The 15,477-nt window shown below is 41.4% G+C and overlaps 1 protein-coding gene across 1 annotated transcript in view; it reads left to right on the forward strand.

The window, feature by feature from the left end:
- The window catches only part of vmn2r1 (vomeronasal 2, receptor 1), a 39,319-nt gene extending 25,743 nt beyond the window's left edge, over nucleotides 1-13,576 (forward strand). Inside the window, exon 6 of the mRNA XM_043703011.2 lies at nucleotides 12,072-13,576. Coding sequence (XP_043558946.2) covers nucleotides 12,072-13,066 — 995 coding nt within the window. The 3' untranslated portion in view covers nucleotides 13,067-13,576. The remainder of the gene's footprint in view (nucleotides 1-12,071) is intronic.
- Nucleotides 13,577-15,477: the final 1,901 nt, after the last annotated feature.

Consider the following 15,477-nt stretch of genomic DNA (forward strand, 5'->3'; position numbering starts at 1 on the left):
GATGCTGCCTGACCTGCTGCACTGTTCCAGCAACACATTTTCGGTAAGGGATTAATTAGTTAGGAATACAAACAATAATTTCTGCAGCTGCAAACATGACTCCAGGATGGTGTGTTGTAATCAGCACAAATTTAATGGTTGATTCACTCAAATAACTGCTAATTCAGTTCAGTGCTATAGAAAAGATGTTGTGAAACTTGAAAGGGTTCAGAAAAGATTTACAAGGATATTGCCAGGGTTGGAAGGCTTGCGCTATACAGAGAGGCTGAGTAGGCTCGGGTTATTTTCCCTGGAGCATTGGAGGCTGAGGGGTGACCTTAGGGAAGTTTGTAAATCATGAGGGGCATGGATAGGGTAAATAGCCACGGTCTTTTTCCCAGGGTAGGGTAGTCCAAAACTAGAGGGCACAGGTTTAAGGTGAGAGGGGAAAGATTCAAAAGGGATCAAATGGGTAACGTTTTCATGCAGAGGGTGGTGTGTCTTTGGAATAAGTTGCCTGAGAAGGTGGTGGAGGCTGGTACAATTACAACATTTAAAAGGCATCTGGTTGGGTATATGAATCGGAAGGATTTAGAGGTATATGGGCCAAATGCTGGCAAATGGGAAATAGATTAATTTAGGATTTCTGGATCCACGGTCGAATTGGACTGAAGGCTCTATTTCCATGCTATACATCTCTATGACTCTGCTACTGTAATATGAGCAATTAGTAAAATAAATTTGCAGTTACAAAACTACATAAAATCTATATTGGAAACCCAGCAGCACACAGAAATATAGAGCTGTATTTTACCAGAAATTGGCTCAGTGTCATTTTTGTCAAATTCCCTGCAAAATTTCTATCTGCGAGGCTCAGTGAGATTTCTTGTGTGATTGTCCTAGTCTTACCTTATTATCTAGGTGGGCGAGATTTGAAATTGGAGTCCAGAATGGAGGTGGGCTGGACTGAAGACCTGACTTGAATCCAGCACTGTGTCTGAAGTTTAAAACTAAAGAAATATCTCTCCAGCTCCCATCCCTCAAGCTCCCCCCACACACTCCCCATGCAGCGTTCATGCCATTGTATGACTCCTATCTACTCCCATGGCTCCTCATGCACCCAATGTCAGTATTAACACTCTCAATTAAACATTATGTCCTCTTATGCTCTTTCTATGTCAGGCTATGGTTCCTCCAAACAAGCTCTATGGCCCCTCATGGCCTCCAAGCAAGGATGTGTCCTCTATCTATCCTCCATAACACCTTATTCACGCTATACCAAGATGTGCCCTGTACACACCTCCATGACCCTTTATAGCTTTTCTCCCAACTTAGTACTAACTGATGCCAACCCATGTCCATTCACTCAGTATATTGTGCCTTTACACTTCCCACGCCATTCATTTAGTATTCACCATGGGTGAACCTCAGGACCAGTGCAAATTTGAGATAAAATACATCTCTAAGTACTTACTGCTGATTTCATTGTTTTGAAAAAAAAATCTTCCATAAAACCTATTTATTATATTTACAGTCCTTCAATTAAATAAAATGTTTTAATGATATGTCATGCAAGTGCAGATCATTTATAACAAACATTGGAATTCAAAGTCCCACATCAAAGAGTGTACAACTTCAATCAAAACTGTGAAGTGAAAGCCAATCTACTCTGATTATGGATGGTTGGAAAATCAGTCAAACCACAATAATCCAGTAATGGAAACCCTCAGGCCTATCACACCAGACAGAATGAAATAACAAGTATTTATTTTAACACTCTAGGCATTCTTAACAAAAGACTAATAAGACATGTCATTTAAATACCATGAAAGCTTGATGGTGTCCTCTGATAAATCCTCTTGACACATTTGGTAGGTCCCTTTGACAGGTTCTCTTGATATATTTGACACCTGCTCTCGACAGGTCCCCTTTTTAAGACTTCTTATATTTATGACAAGCTCCTTTGACAGGTCTGTGGACCGTTCTGATAAGCTTGATGATAATGAGTTTATGCACTTTTAATGCACATTTATGTCTATATTAAACAATTTCAAAGTGCACCTGATCTTCCCTGAAGAGCAACTGACCCTCCTTCAAACAGCATCTGACATCCAACAAAGGGTACCTCACCTTCACCAAAGGAACCCTGAGGTATCCAAAGGGATACTTTATCTGTCCAAAAGGGATCCTTGTTCTCATAAAAATAGACAAGATTCAGATCTGCATTACTTGGGTCTACCATGCATACTTCTGTTTCACACGCCAAGGCTACCAAAATCCCACTTCCATACATAGCTGCTAGCAGCCTCCGTGAGTTGCACATGCATAAATTCCAATCCCACCTATTTCTGCCCTGTGAAACTGGAAAGTGCTGTATTTGGAGGTGGGACTTGTAAGTTCCATTCTCACCTATTCTCCATTATGGTGAAAATATAGACCCTAATGCACAGGTCTGTAGTATTAGATTTTTAAATTTAGTGTTTTACATTGCTTCTATTCTCTAAATTTTACTAATGTTTTCTTTCTCTTTGCTCACTTCATACTGAACAGTTCTCTCGGTAGCGGGTGCGGTGGGGGTTGAGGACTCTGGAGGTGGTAAGGTTAAGGTTGAGGTAAAAACCAAAGGCGCTCAGGTTATTTCTAAAATCTGTTTTAACACTACATTGTAATTGGTTAGTATAAACTGGGTGGAAGATATAATGGTACATGCTCCAGACTTTTTAGCCTTGATGGAGAAGATTCTTGATCTCCATTTAACATCCTTATTTTGAGGAAATAGATTGGAAGAATTTCCTGGCATACACCTAAATACTACCATTGCATAATACTCAGTGCCAGATATCCAACATAGCACTTGTAACATTATCATCATTATCCTTATCACATCCCATTAATCTGTGAGCATAGCTTTCTTGGCAGTAATTGAAGAAGGTTAATAAGACATTTTGAAAAGCCATTTAGAATTTGGAAAATAAAACTTGAAGTTAATAGCTTAAAAACAGAAGAAAACAATAGTAAGTTTTATTAAGTGTGTTAAATGAAGTGGGGGCATATAGTTTTATGGCTTCCCTGCTAATGTACTTGCAGGTGGCATAAGCATGTAAAATAAAACAGATGGTTAGTGAATCAACTTCCTGGCCACCACTGAACTGTCCTCTACATTATAGCTGGCAGATAAGATGTCCTTAGGCCGAGCACAGCCGTTAACTTGCTTAAAAATGCTATTTAAGGGCGTACGTCCAATCTGCTGTGGAGGTATAGTGGGTTGGGGCAGATAGAAGGAAAATGGCTAGTTGGCTATTTTCCCAACTTGAGATATGGGGTTGGAGTACCTGCTTTAGGGCATCCTGTGTATTCATTGGGGCATCCACAAGATGGTGCCTGACCTTTGTGTCTCTGCCCCATACCTCTCAAATGTAACCTCCCATCCCTCTCTTACTAGTGTTTGCAAACCATCCCTGACTAAAAGTTGCTGAGTTAGCTTTCCAACTAGCATCCATGATCTTTCTTTCAGGATTTGCTCATTATCTCAGCAGCCGTCCCTACCACTGCTGGAGCTACTCAGCTGCTAGCCATTCTGACTGTGTTACAGCTCTTGTGAATAGGACTGGTGCTGCTGAAGGATGGAAGTCTATTTTAATGTGTAAAGATTTGCTCCAGTTAATATCACTGTGGACAGCCACCTATAAAGTTGGTGAACTGCTGACTACGTTTTTATGTGCTGGAGATGGGTGAGCACATACCATTCACCTCATCAAATTCTGAATGATAAAATAACAAAATGACAGGAACAACAATATATCCTATTCAGGGAGGCCTGCTGGAGACTTAACACTGTGATGGGGTATAATGAATTGTAAATGTGCCTATATCCATACAGAACCGGTTAGTCATGTGATTGAAAGATAGACACTCAATTCTATATTGTGATACAGAAGTCATCATGGTATTGCATGAGATCAATTCACTCACTTTTCCCAAAAAGAACAAATGTCAAGTGCTCTATTCAGTGCAGTCACAGAACTAGAAACCTGCATCATCTTTTTCTATGAAGGCATACTGCATCAAGTGCTAAGTGGACTTTTCCAGATTTTCCCAGAGTCAAAGGCTGACAGTCATTTGCTCAGCAATGTGACTGCAGGGTGTCAGACTGGGCCTGTACCCACCTGAGACCCAGGATCCACATGCAGACGAGGTGAGGGGGTGGGATTCTTAGATGGGGTTGGGATGGCAGCAAGGGCAGGTGATTACTTTCAGTAGACTTCCCTCTCTATTTTCCCACTATCAGGTATCTTGATCAGACACTGAATGCTTTGAAGAGAGGCACCTCTTGTGAGCAATACCCACTGGGAGCCTTCAAGCAACACCAAGAGAGTTTGCTTTTTGGTCCTCCAATGTAACAATGCTCCACCCACTGCTGGATGAATACCAATGGTGGAGGGATGAGACCTTTAAGTCACAGTCCTACCCTGAACAATGGCAGAAAAGTGGTATTGGACCCCATTTTACCACCAGAATAAATGTTCTTCTGCATCACACTCACTACAGGGGCGAGCACTGGGGAGACAGAATGCCAACTCATGGAACGTTACAGGGAACATCTCTGGGACACACGTACCAAACAACTGCACTGCCCTCTGGCTGACCATTTCAACTTCTCCTCCCACTCCGCCAAGGACATGCAAGTCCTGGTTCGCCTCCATTGCAAAATCCAAGCCACCCAACGCCTGGAGGAAGAACGCCTCATCTTCAACCTTGGAACCCTCCAACCACATGGCATCAAAATCGAATTCACCAGTTTCCTCATCTCTCCTCCCCCATCTCAACTCAGATCCAATCTTCCAACTCAACACTGCTCTCTTGAACTGTCCTACCTGTTCATCATCTTTCCCATCTCTCCACTACACCCTCTGCTCCGATCTATCACCATCACCTCCCACCTATGTACTGCCTTCCCAGCTATCTTCTGCCCAGCCCCAACCCCACCCACCGTCTTACTTATCTCTCAGCCATCCCCCCGCCAAAATCCTGATGAAGGGCTTATGCCTCAAGCGTCGATTCTCCTGCTCCTCAGATGCTGTCTGACCGGCTGTGCTTTCCCAGTGCCACATCTTTCGACTCTGATCTCCAGCATCTGCAGTCCTCACTTTCTCTGAGCATTACATCTGTCCTATTAGTGAGAAATAAGAGTCCATGCAAATAAAATACAATAATTTGATATATATTTGACTTAAAATAACATTATCTGAAATGGGCGTAAATAAACATTGCTCATTTGATGACAGTGTGTTCATTCAGGAAGGCAAAATTATTGCATTTCTGGAATTTTGCTAAGTGATGGTGGGGGCTCCAACATATTTCCACCAAGAGATCTCTCCGAGCCTTTATGGTCTGCAGTTGGAAGGATTTGCAGGTTAAGAACACCCTTGTTATGATGCCTATGCCTTTATCATCAAGTTCTGTCTTGTCAGATGTGGGAGTTTAAAGAGAGAGTTTAAGGGTTACTGCGGATTATATCTGCTATAAATGCTGTTGGATGCGAATCTTATCAGATCGAATGGATCGGTTGGAGAGACAGAGAGAAGCGATGAGGAATTTGCAACAGCAACAGTATGTGATGGATGGCAGTTATAGGAAGGGGAGAAAGTCTCAGATACAGTCACATAGATGGGTTAACTCCACGAAGGGTGAGAGAGGTTGGCACCTAGGGCAGGAGTCTTTTGTGGATATACCCATTTCAAACAGGTATGTTGTTTTGGAAAATGTAGGGGGTGATGGATTCTCAGGGGAACGTAGCACGAACAGCCAAGTTTCTGGTATTGAGATTGACTCTAATGCAATGAGGGGTCCGTTGGCTTCCAAGAGATCAATTGTGTTAGGGGATTCTGTAGTCAGAGGTACAAACAGATGTTTCTGTGTCCAGGCATAGAAAAAGCAGAATGGTGTGTCGTTTCCCAGGATCAAGGATGTCTCAGAGAGGTTGCAGAATGTTCTCATGGGGGAGAGGGGCCAGCAGGAGGTCATTGACCACATTGGAACGAACGACATAGGAAGGGAAAAGGTTGAGATTCTGAAGGGAGATTACAGAGAGTTAGGCAGAAATTTAAAAAGGAGGTCCTCAAGGGTAATAATATCTGGATTACTCCCAGTGCTACGAGCTAGTGAAGCCAGGAATAGGAGGATAGAGCAGATGAATGCATGGCTGAGGAGCTGGTGCATGGGAGAAGGATTCACATTTTTGGATCATTGGAATCTCTTTTGGGGTACAAGTGACCTGTACAAGAAGGATGGATTGCACCTAAATTGGAAGGGGACTAATATACTGGCAGGGAAATTTGCTAGAACTGCTTGGGTGGATTTAAACAAGTAAGATGGGGGGTCGGGACCCAGGGAGTAGTGAGGAAAGAGATTGATCTGACATGGGTACAGCTGAGAACAGAAGTGAGTCAAACAGTCAGGGCAGGCAGGGACAATGTAGGACTAATACATTAAATTGCATTTATTTCAATGCAAGGGGCCTAACAGGGAAGGCAGATGCACTTGGAATGGTTAGGAACATGGGACTGGGATATCATAGCAAATACGGAAACATGGCTCAGGGATGGGCAGGACTGGCAGCTTAATGTTCCAGGATACAAATACTACAGGAAGGATAGAAAGGGAGGCAAGAGAGGAGGGGGAGTTGCATTTTTGATAAGGAATAGCATTACAGCTGTGCTGAGGGAGGATATTCCCGGAAATACATCCAGGGAAGTTATTTGGGTGGAACTGAGAAATAAGAAAGGGATAATCACCTTATTGGGATTGTATTATAGACCCCCCAATAGTCTGAGGGAAATTGAGAAACAAACTTGCAAGGAGATCTCAGCTATCTGTAATAATAATAGATCGTTATGGTAGGGGATTTTAACTTTCCAAACATCGACTGGGACTGCCACAGTGATAAAGGTATGGATGGAGGGGAATTTCTTAAGTGTGTAAAAGACAATTTTCTGATTCAGTATGTGGATGTACCTACTAGGGAAGGTGCAAAACTTGACCTACTCTTGGGAAATAAGGCAGGGCAGGTGACTGAGGTGTCAGAGGGGGAGCACTTTGGGGCCAGCGACCATAATTCTATTTGTTTTAAAATAGTGATGTAAAAGGATAGACCAGATCTAAAAGTTGAAGTTCTAAATTGGAGAAAGGCCAATTTTGATAGTATTAGGCAAGAACCTTTGAAAGCTGATTGGGGGCAGATGTTCGTAGGTAAAGGGACGGCTGGAAAATAGGAAGCCTTCAGAAATGAGATAACAAGAATCCAGAGAAAGTATGTTCCTGTCAGGGTGAAAAGGAAGGCTGGTAGGTATAGGGAATGCTGGATGACTAAAGAAATTGAGGGTTTGATTAAGAAAAAGAAGGAAGCATATGTCAGGTATAGACAGGATAGGTCGAGTGAATCCTTAGAAGAGTATAAAGAAAGTAGGAGTATACTTAAGAGGGAAATCAGGAGGGCAAAAAGGGGACATGAGATAGCTTTGGCAAATAAAATTAAGGAGAATCCAAAGGGTTTTTACAAATATATTAAGGACAAAAGGGTAACTAGGGAGAGAATAGGCCCCCTCACAGATGCTGCTTGAATTGCTGTGCTCTTCCAGCACCACTGATCCAGAATCTGGTTTCCAGCATCTGCAGTCATTGTTTTTACCCCTCACAGATCAGCAAGGCAGCCTTTGTGTGGAGCCACAGAAAATGGTGGAGATACTAAATGAATATTTTGCATCAGTATTTACTGTGGAAAAGGATATGGAAGATATAGACTGTAGGGAAATAGATGGTGACATCTTGCAAAATGTCCAGATTACAGAGGAGGAAGTACTGGATTTCTTGAAACGGCTAAAGGTGGATAAATCCCCATAACCTGATCAGGTGTACCCCAGAACTCTGTGGGAAGCTAGAGAAGTGATTGCTGGGCCTCTTGCTGAGATACTTGTATCATTGCTAGTCACAGGTGAGGTGCCGGAAGACTGGAGGTTGGCAAACGTGGTGCCACTGGTGAAGAAGGGCAGTAAAGACAAGCCAGGGAACTATAGACTGGTGAGCCTGACCTCCCTCGGTGGTGGGCAAGTTGTTGGAGGGAATCCTGAGGGACAGGATGTACATGTATTTGGAAAGGCAAGGACTGATTCAGGATAGTCAACATGGCTTTGTGTGTGGGAAATCATGTCTCACAAACTTGATTGAGTTTTTTGAAGAAGTAACAAAGAAGATTGATGAGGGCAGAGCAGTAAATGTGATCTATATGGACTTTAGTAAGGCGTTCGACAAAGTTCACCATGGGAGACTGATTAGCAAGGTTAGATCTCATGGAATACAGGGAGAACTAACTGTTGTGGTTCTGTTCGCTGAGCTGGGAATTTGTGTTGCAGATGTTTCGTCCCCTGTCTAGGTGACATCCTCAGTGCTTGGGAGCCTCCTGTGAAGCGCTTCTGTGATGTTTCCTCTGGCATTTATAGTAATTTGTATCTGCCGCTTCCGGTTGTCAGTTCCAGCTGTCCACTGCAGTGGCCGGTATATTGGGTCCTGGTCGATGTGCTTATTGATTGAATCTGTGGATGAATGCCATGCCTCTAGGAATTCCCTGACTGTTCTCTGTTTGGCTTGACCTATAATAGTAGTGTTGTCCCAGTCGAATTCATGTTGCTTGTCATTTAAGTGTGTGGCTACTAAGGATAGCTGGTCGTGTCGTTTCGTGGCTAGTTGGTGTTCATGGATGCGGATCGTTAGCTGTCTTCCTGTTTGTCCTATGTAGTGTTTTGTGCAGTCCTTGCATGGGATTTTGTACGCTACATTGGTTTTGCTCATGCTGGGTATCGGTTCCTTCATTCTAGTGAGTTGTTGTCTGAGGGTGGCTGTTGGTTTGTGTGCTGTTATGAGTCCTAGTGGTCGCAGTAGTCTGGCTGTCAGTTCAGAAATGCTCTTGATGGATGGTAGTGTGGCTAGTCCTTTGGGTTGCGGCATGTCCTCGTTCCATTGTCTTTCTCTTAGGCATCTGTTGATGAAATTGCGCGGCTATCTGTTTTTGGCGAATACATTGTAGAGGTGTTCTTCTTCCTCTTTTTGCAGTTCTGGTGTATTGCAGTGTGTTGTGGCCCTTTTGAATTGTGTCTTGATGCAACTTCTTTTGTGTGTTTTGGGGTGGTTGCTTTCATAGTTCAGGACTTGGTCTGTGTGTGTGGCTTTCCTGTATACCTTTGTGGTGAATTCTCCGTTAGGTGTTCTCTGTACCATCACGTCTCGGAATGGGAGTTGGTTGTCCTTTTCTTCCTCTCTAGTGAATCGGATTCCCGTGAGTGTGGCGTTGATGATCCTGTGTGTGTTCTCTATTTCTGTGTTTTTAATGATTACAAAGGTGTCATCCACATATCTGACCCAGAGTTTGGGTTGAATTTAATTGTAAGACTGTTTGTTCTAATCTTTGCATTACCGCTTCTGCTATGAATCCAGAGATGGGTGAGCCCATGAGTGTGCCGTTGATTTGTTCATATATTTGGTTGTTGAATGTGAAGTGTGTTGTGAGGCACAGGTCCAGTAGTTTTGAGTATGCCGTCTTTGTTGATAGGTTCAACGTCCTGTTCTCTGTTCTGTATGTCCAGCAGGTTGGCTATTGTTTCTCTGGCTAGGGTTTTGTCGATAGAGATGAACAGTGCCATTGCATCGAATGAGACCATGGTTTCTTCCTTATCTATGTGTATATTTCTGATGATGTCCAAGAATTCCTGTGTTGACTGTATAGAGTGTCTGGATCCGCTGATCAGGTGTTTCAGGTTCTGCTGTAGTTCTTTAGCCAATTTGTGTGTTGATGTCCCTGGTAGTGATACTATGGGTCTGAGTGGGATGTCTGGTTTGTGCACTTTAGGTAGTCCATAGAATCTGGGGGTGTGGTTGCTTTCAGGTTTCATTCTCTGTAGGTCGAACCTGGTTATCTGTCCATTTTTTTGTAGGTTCCTCAGTGTGTTGTTTATCCTATTGGTGAGCTGTGGGGTGGGGTCAAACTCCCTCTTTTGGTAGGTGTCGGTATCTGCAAGTAGTTGTTGCGCTTTTTGGATGTACTCTGCTCTCTGTCTAGGATGATCGTCATTCTGCCTTTGTCTGCTGGTAGTATGATTATGTTCTTATTGTTTCTTAGTGATTTTAATGCTTCCCTCTCCTTGGTGTTGAGGTTATGTGTTTGTCTTTTCCTTGTTATCAGAGGTACGATACTTTGTCTCACTGTTTGTTGTGTCTCTTCTGTCAGTCCATTGTTCCTGAGTGTGCATTCTAGTGCTGCTAGGAAGTCTGCTGTCTTGGCGTCCCTGTGGTTGTAGTTGAGTCCCTTGGCCAGTATTGTTCTTTCCGTGTCTGTGAGCTGTCTGTGGGCCAGATGTGTGTTGTGGTGTCCTCTCTGTTGTGTGTTAGTTTGGCCATTTTTTTCTTGTACTGCTGCTTTTTTTGCGGTGTGTGGTCCTGTTCTGTCCTATGGTGACGGCCTGTTCTATGGTCCGGGTCCATTCCTAAATTGGTGGCTTTTGAAATCAACGATTTTTGGCGTGCAATTTCTTGTCTGTATTTGTGAGCGTCTGTGATCATTACCTGGATCATCCTGAATCCGTTCTGTCAGGCTGTGTCCCTGGCTTGTGTTTTATTGACTGGTGGTCTGTATCTGACACATGGTGGAGAACTAGCCATTTGGATACAGAACTGGCTCAAAGGTAGAAGACAGAGGGTGGTGGTGGAGGGTTGTTTTTCAGACTGGAGGCCTGTGACCAGTGGAATGCCACAAGGATCGGTGCTGGGCCCTCTACTTTTTGTCATTTACAGAAATGATTTGGATGTGAGCATAAGAGGTATAGTTAGTAAGTTTGCAAATGACACCAAAATTGGAGGTGTAGTGGACAGCGAAGAGGGTTACCTCAGATTACAACAGGATCTGGACCAGATGGGCAAATGGGCTGAGAAGTGGCAGATGGAGTTTAATTCAGATAAATGCGAGGTGCTGCATTTTGGGAAAGCAAATCTTAGCAGGACTTATACACTTAATGGTAAGGTCCTAGGGAGTGTTGCTGAACAAAGAGACCTTGGAGTGCAGATTCATAGCTCCTTGAAAATGGAGTTGAAGGTAGATAGGATAGTGAAGAAGGCATTTGGTATGCTTTCCTTTATTGGTCAGAGTATTGAGTACAGGAGTTGAGAGGTCATGTTGTGCATGTACAGGACATTGGTTAGGCCACTGTTGGAATATTGCATGCAATTCTGGTCTCCTTCCAATCGGAAAGATGTTGTGAAACTTGAAAGGGTTCAGAAAAGATTTACAAGGATGTTGCCAGGGTTGGAGGATTTGAGCTACAGGGAGAGGCTGAACAGGCTGGGGATGTTTTCCCTGGAGCGTCGGAGGCTGAGGGGTGACCTTATAGAGGTTTACAAAATTATGAGGGGCATGGATAGGATAAGTAGACAAAGTATTTTCCCTGGGGTCGGGGAGTCCAGAACTAGAGGGCATGGGTTTAGGGTGAGAGGGGAAAGATCTAAAAGAGACCTAAGGGGCAACATTTTCACGCAGAGGGTGGTACGTGTATGGAATGAGCTGCCAGAGCATGTGGTGGAGGCTGGTACAATTGCAACATTTAAGGGGCATTTGGATGGGTATATGAATAGGAAGGGTTTGGAGGGATATGGGCTGGGGACTGGCAGGTGGGAGTAGATTGCGTTGGGGTATCTGGTCGGCATGGATGGGTTGGACCGAAGGGTCTGTTTCCTTGCTGTACATCTCTATGACTCTATGACTCCTGGGACAGGACTCAAATCTATCGTTCCTGCCTCAGAGATAGTGACACTACCCATTGTAGCACAAGAATTGCTTATTTGCTAGGTTTAAAAGTTAGGAGAAAAATAGTACTGTGCATCAACTGTGTAACAATGGTTGTTTAAGTGTATATATTTATCAAAGTAATAGCCATTTGAGCTGTTTTAGTGAAGTTGTATACTGTAGGCCTAAATAATACATATTAATATATATAGTGCATTATAGTACATATGGTCAATAACATAATAAGATTTTCATGTTTATTTAACAGATTCAAGGGAATGCATTCAGTGTCCTGAAGATTACTGGTCCAATGAAAACAGAGATGAATGTGTGCATAAAGTGATCGAATATCTTGGCTACAATGATCCATTGGGATTGGCATTAATAGCGCTATCGATTTTTGGGGCCTGTGTTGCCACAGCCATTGCTGTTGCTTACTTGATTCGAAAGGATACTGCCCTTGTAAAAGCTAACAATTGTGGACTAAGCTTTGTGCTGTTATTTTCATTAGTTATATGCTTTCTCAGCTCAGTTGTCTTTGTTGGTGAGCCAGTGGCATGGTCCTGTATGACACGACAAGTTCTTCTTGCTATTAGTTTTGCTACTTGCCTTTCATGCATGTTATCAAAGGCTGTTAATCTGATGCTCAAAGCCAGAAAAACCAAAGGAAAGTCACCTGAAGACACAACAGAAAAACTTTTCAGCCCTTTGCAGCAAAGAATTATTGCACTGATCTTTGTTTCATGCCATGCTTGTCTTTGTGCAGCTTGGTTAATAATTCTCCCCCCATACCCTGTCAAGAATACACAGTCTCAAAATATCAAAATAATTATGGAATGCAATGAAGGGTCTGTTGTATTTCTGTGTTGTGTGTTAGGGTACGATGCATTACTGGCTGCTATTTGCTTTGTTTTTGCATTCATTGCTCGGAAATTACCTGATAACTTCAATGAAGCTAAGTTTATGACTTTTGCCTTACTTGTTTTTTTTATTGTTTGGATTTCTTTTATCCCAGCCTATTTAAGCACTCGGGGAAAATATATGGTTGCTGTTGAGATGTTTGCCATTTTGGCATCTAGTTTTGGCTTGGTTGCTTGTCTTTTTGTTCCTAAATGTTATATTATCTTATTGAAGCCAGAAAGGAACACAGAGGAATTAGTTAGTGGCAAAACTGATACAAATGACAAGAGTGCACCACCAACGTCACAGTCATTGACCACCTCAGGAATAAGCACTACCTGTTCATCAGTAACACTCAATTAATAAAATTGCTTATATTTCACATTTAACATTTTAAATTATAAGTAATATTGACATTATTTTCATTTCATGAATATAAATTATACTCGTCAAGCATTTAAAGAAGCTATAGTTTGTATGTCAGGCATGTAATATTCTGATGGTTCTATTTTAAAGTCAGAATTTGTGGAATGTATTTTCCTCTGTTTTTGTCTATTCCCTGATCAATTCTCTGCTTGCTAATCTATAGTAATATAACAACCTGAGAAAGCAAATCAAAGTCTTTTTGTATTTCTAACTACAAACCTGACCATATTTCATTTTTGAGAAAGTAAATAAACCAATTTGTGAAACAAGTGTAATATCTTGAAGGTATATTTCAGCTTGTATTTTAAAAATCGATGAAATTCTGAAGCAGCAAGTCTGTTCTGCTCATGCATTTCACCCCTAGTCACTGTCACATACAAATTCAGAAACTAAAAGGGAACCAGCAAGATTCAGGAAGAGGGTTAACAATGCCATGAACAAACTGCATCCTTGTATATTACAAAATCTAAAGTAGAAAAAAAATTAAAAGTCATTGCGGAATAAGATTTTGCAATTGTTCATAGAGAAAATTACATTCTCAGTGCAAAACAAATTCTGAGTTTAATGTCTCCTATTAGTTATCTTACAACCGCATCCTAAATGGAAGCTGTGCTGCATATCTGCCTAAAGTAAGATACAATGCCAAGTGTTTCAAAGGATTGGATCAAATCAGATTGCACTAGTTCCACATGTTTACAATTCCTGTGTAGCTTTGCTTGTTTCCTGCTTTCGCTTATTTAACACAAATAAGCTTAAAAATATTGTTGCCACTTTTAATGATTGAAGAGGTCACATTTTTCATTTAATAAATGAAAACTTTTGTGTTTAAATTGTGGGCAAAAGAACGTAAAATGAACACACATTTAAGTGTTCACTACAATTGCCAAGTTAGGGTTTTAACTTAAATGAAAATTGTGATATTATATCAGAGGGAAAATTTATTTATAGTGTCACAATGAAATTGAATGTAAACAGATACAGACTAGCAGCCTCACCGAAGGTTTATTTTTTATCGGATTATTTTTAACCAATCTGATTAACATGCTTAGGTTATGTAAAGGGATAATTTAAAATTAGTAACTTATTTGCTTCTTCTTCTTTCCGTTCACAACTATTTCAACGTGACCGCAGACTCTTGATGAATTGAGAATAGTAGTTAAACAAAAGTTTCCCCTTTCCTAAGATTCCAACATTCTGTATCCAACCAAGAGTATGTTCATAACCTACTTTCTAGCCTCTATCAAAGTTGCTCTGAAACCACTAGCTGGAAATGTAGGCTTGCAACTTTTCTGTAATTCCTTGTGAAAGATGAGTTAACATCCACTTAATAACAAGAATTTAGTAGAGTGGAGGATGAATTTTATGACCCCATTCAGACAACTGATAATGTTTAACTTTGAAAATATTTTCATTCTTTATATTTGCTTAATTAGCAATACTATGCCATCTGCACAAACTAATTGCATCTTTTAATAATCAAATCTTACAATAAAAATAAATTGTGATTATGCTAAAAACCAAAAGGGTTTGGAAGTTATTTTAATTGCATGTCAATAGTTTGAATTAGTTGGGGCTATCAGTGGCCTTCCTCCTGGACAATTAATGGGTCCTGATTAATGTAAAGATCATCAGCTAATTCTGCTTGATTTGTGGGTTCAATTAGCCTGTGCTGGAAAAACTCAAATAATAATGTCCAAAATTAGATGTGATTTTGCTATTGGACAATATTTAGTAAATAAACCTGATTTAAGAATGAAGATTAATCAATTAGGGTCATGATTGATTTCCACATGCAAGAAGCTACTGATAGTCACTCACTATAGGAGGTGGTAGTGTAACTAGACTTGTAACCCAGAGGCTCAGGCTAAATGGTCTGGGAACAGAGCTTTAAATCTCTCTGTAGAATTTGGTAAAATTTCAAATCAACATAATCTAGAAGCTAGTCTCAGTAATAGTAACCAAGACAGACCGCATTAATTGTTAATCATTGATGTCGAGAGCTCATAGCAAGGCCTTTTGGCCCATTGAATGTGTGCCCATTAAAAACCCCTGCCTAACTATTCTAACCATTTTCCAGCACTTGGCCATAGCCTTGTGTGCCTCGGCATTGTAAGTATATATCTAAATACTTCTTAAATGTTATGTGGGCTTCTGCTTCTACCATGCTTACAGTCAGTGAGTTTCAGACTCCCACTACCTTCTGAGTGAAAATAAATTCCTCAAATTCCCTCTAAACCTCCTGACCCCTAGTTTTAATCTCTGCTTCCTCCAGTTAGAATAAAAGTTCCTTCCTGTATACTCTTCCTATGCCCCATGTAATTTTATACATTTGAATCTTGACCCTGATC

Source organism: Chiloscyllium plagiosum, unplaced genomic scaffold, assembly GCF_037043375.1.
Source record: "Chiloscyllium plagiosum isolate Xiang-an unplaced genomic scaffold, Cpla_swu_hap1 HiC_scaffold_13, whole genome shotgun sequence".
NCBI lineage: Eukaryota > Metazoa > Chordata > Chondrichthyes > Orectolobiformes > Hemiscylliidae > Chiloscyllium > Chiloscyllium plagiosum.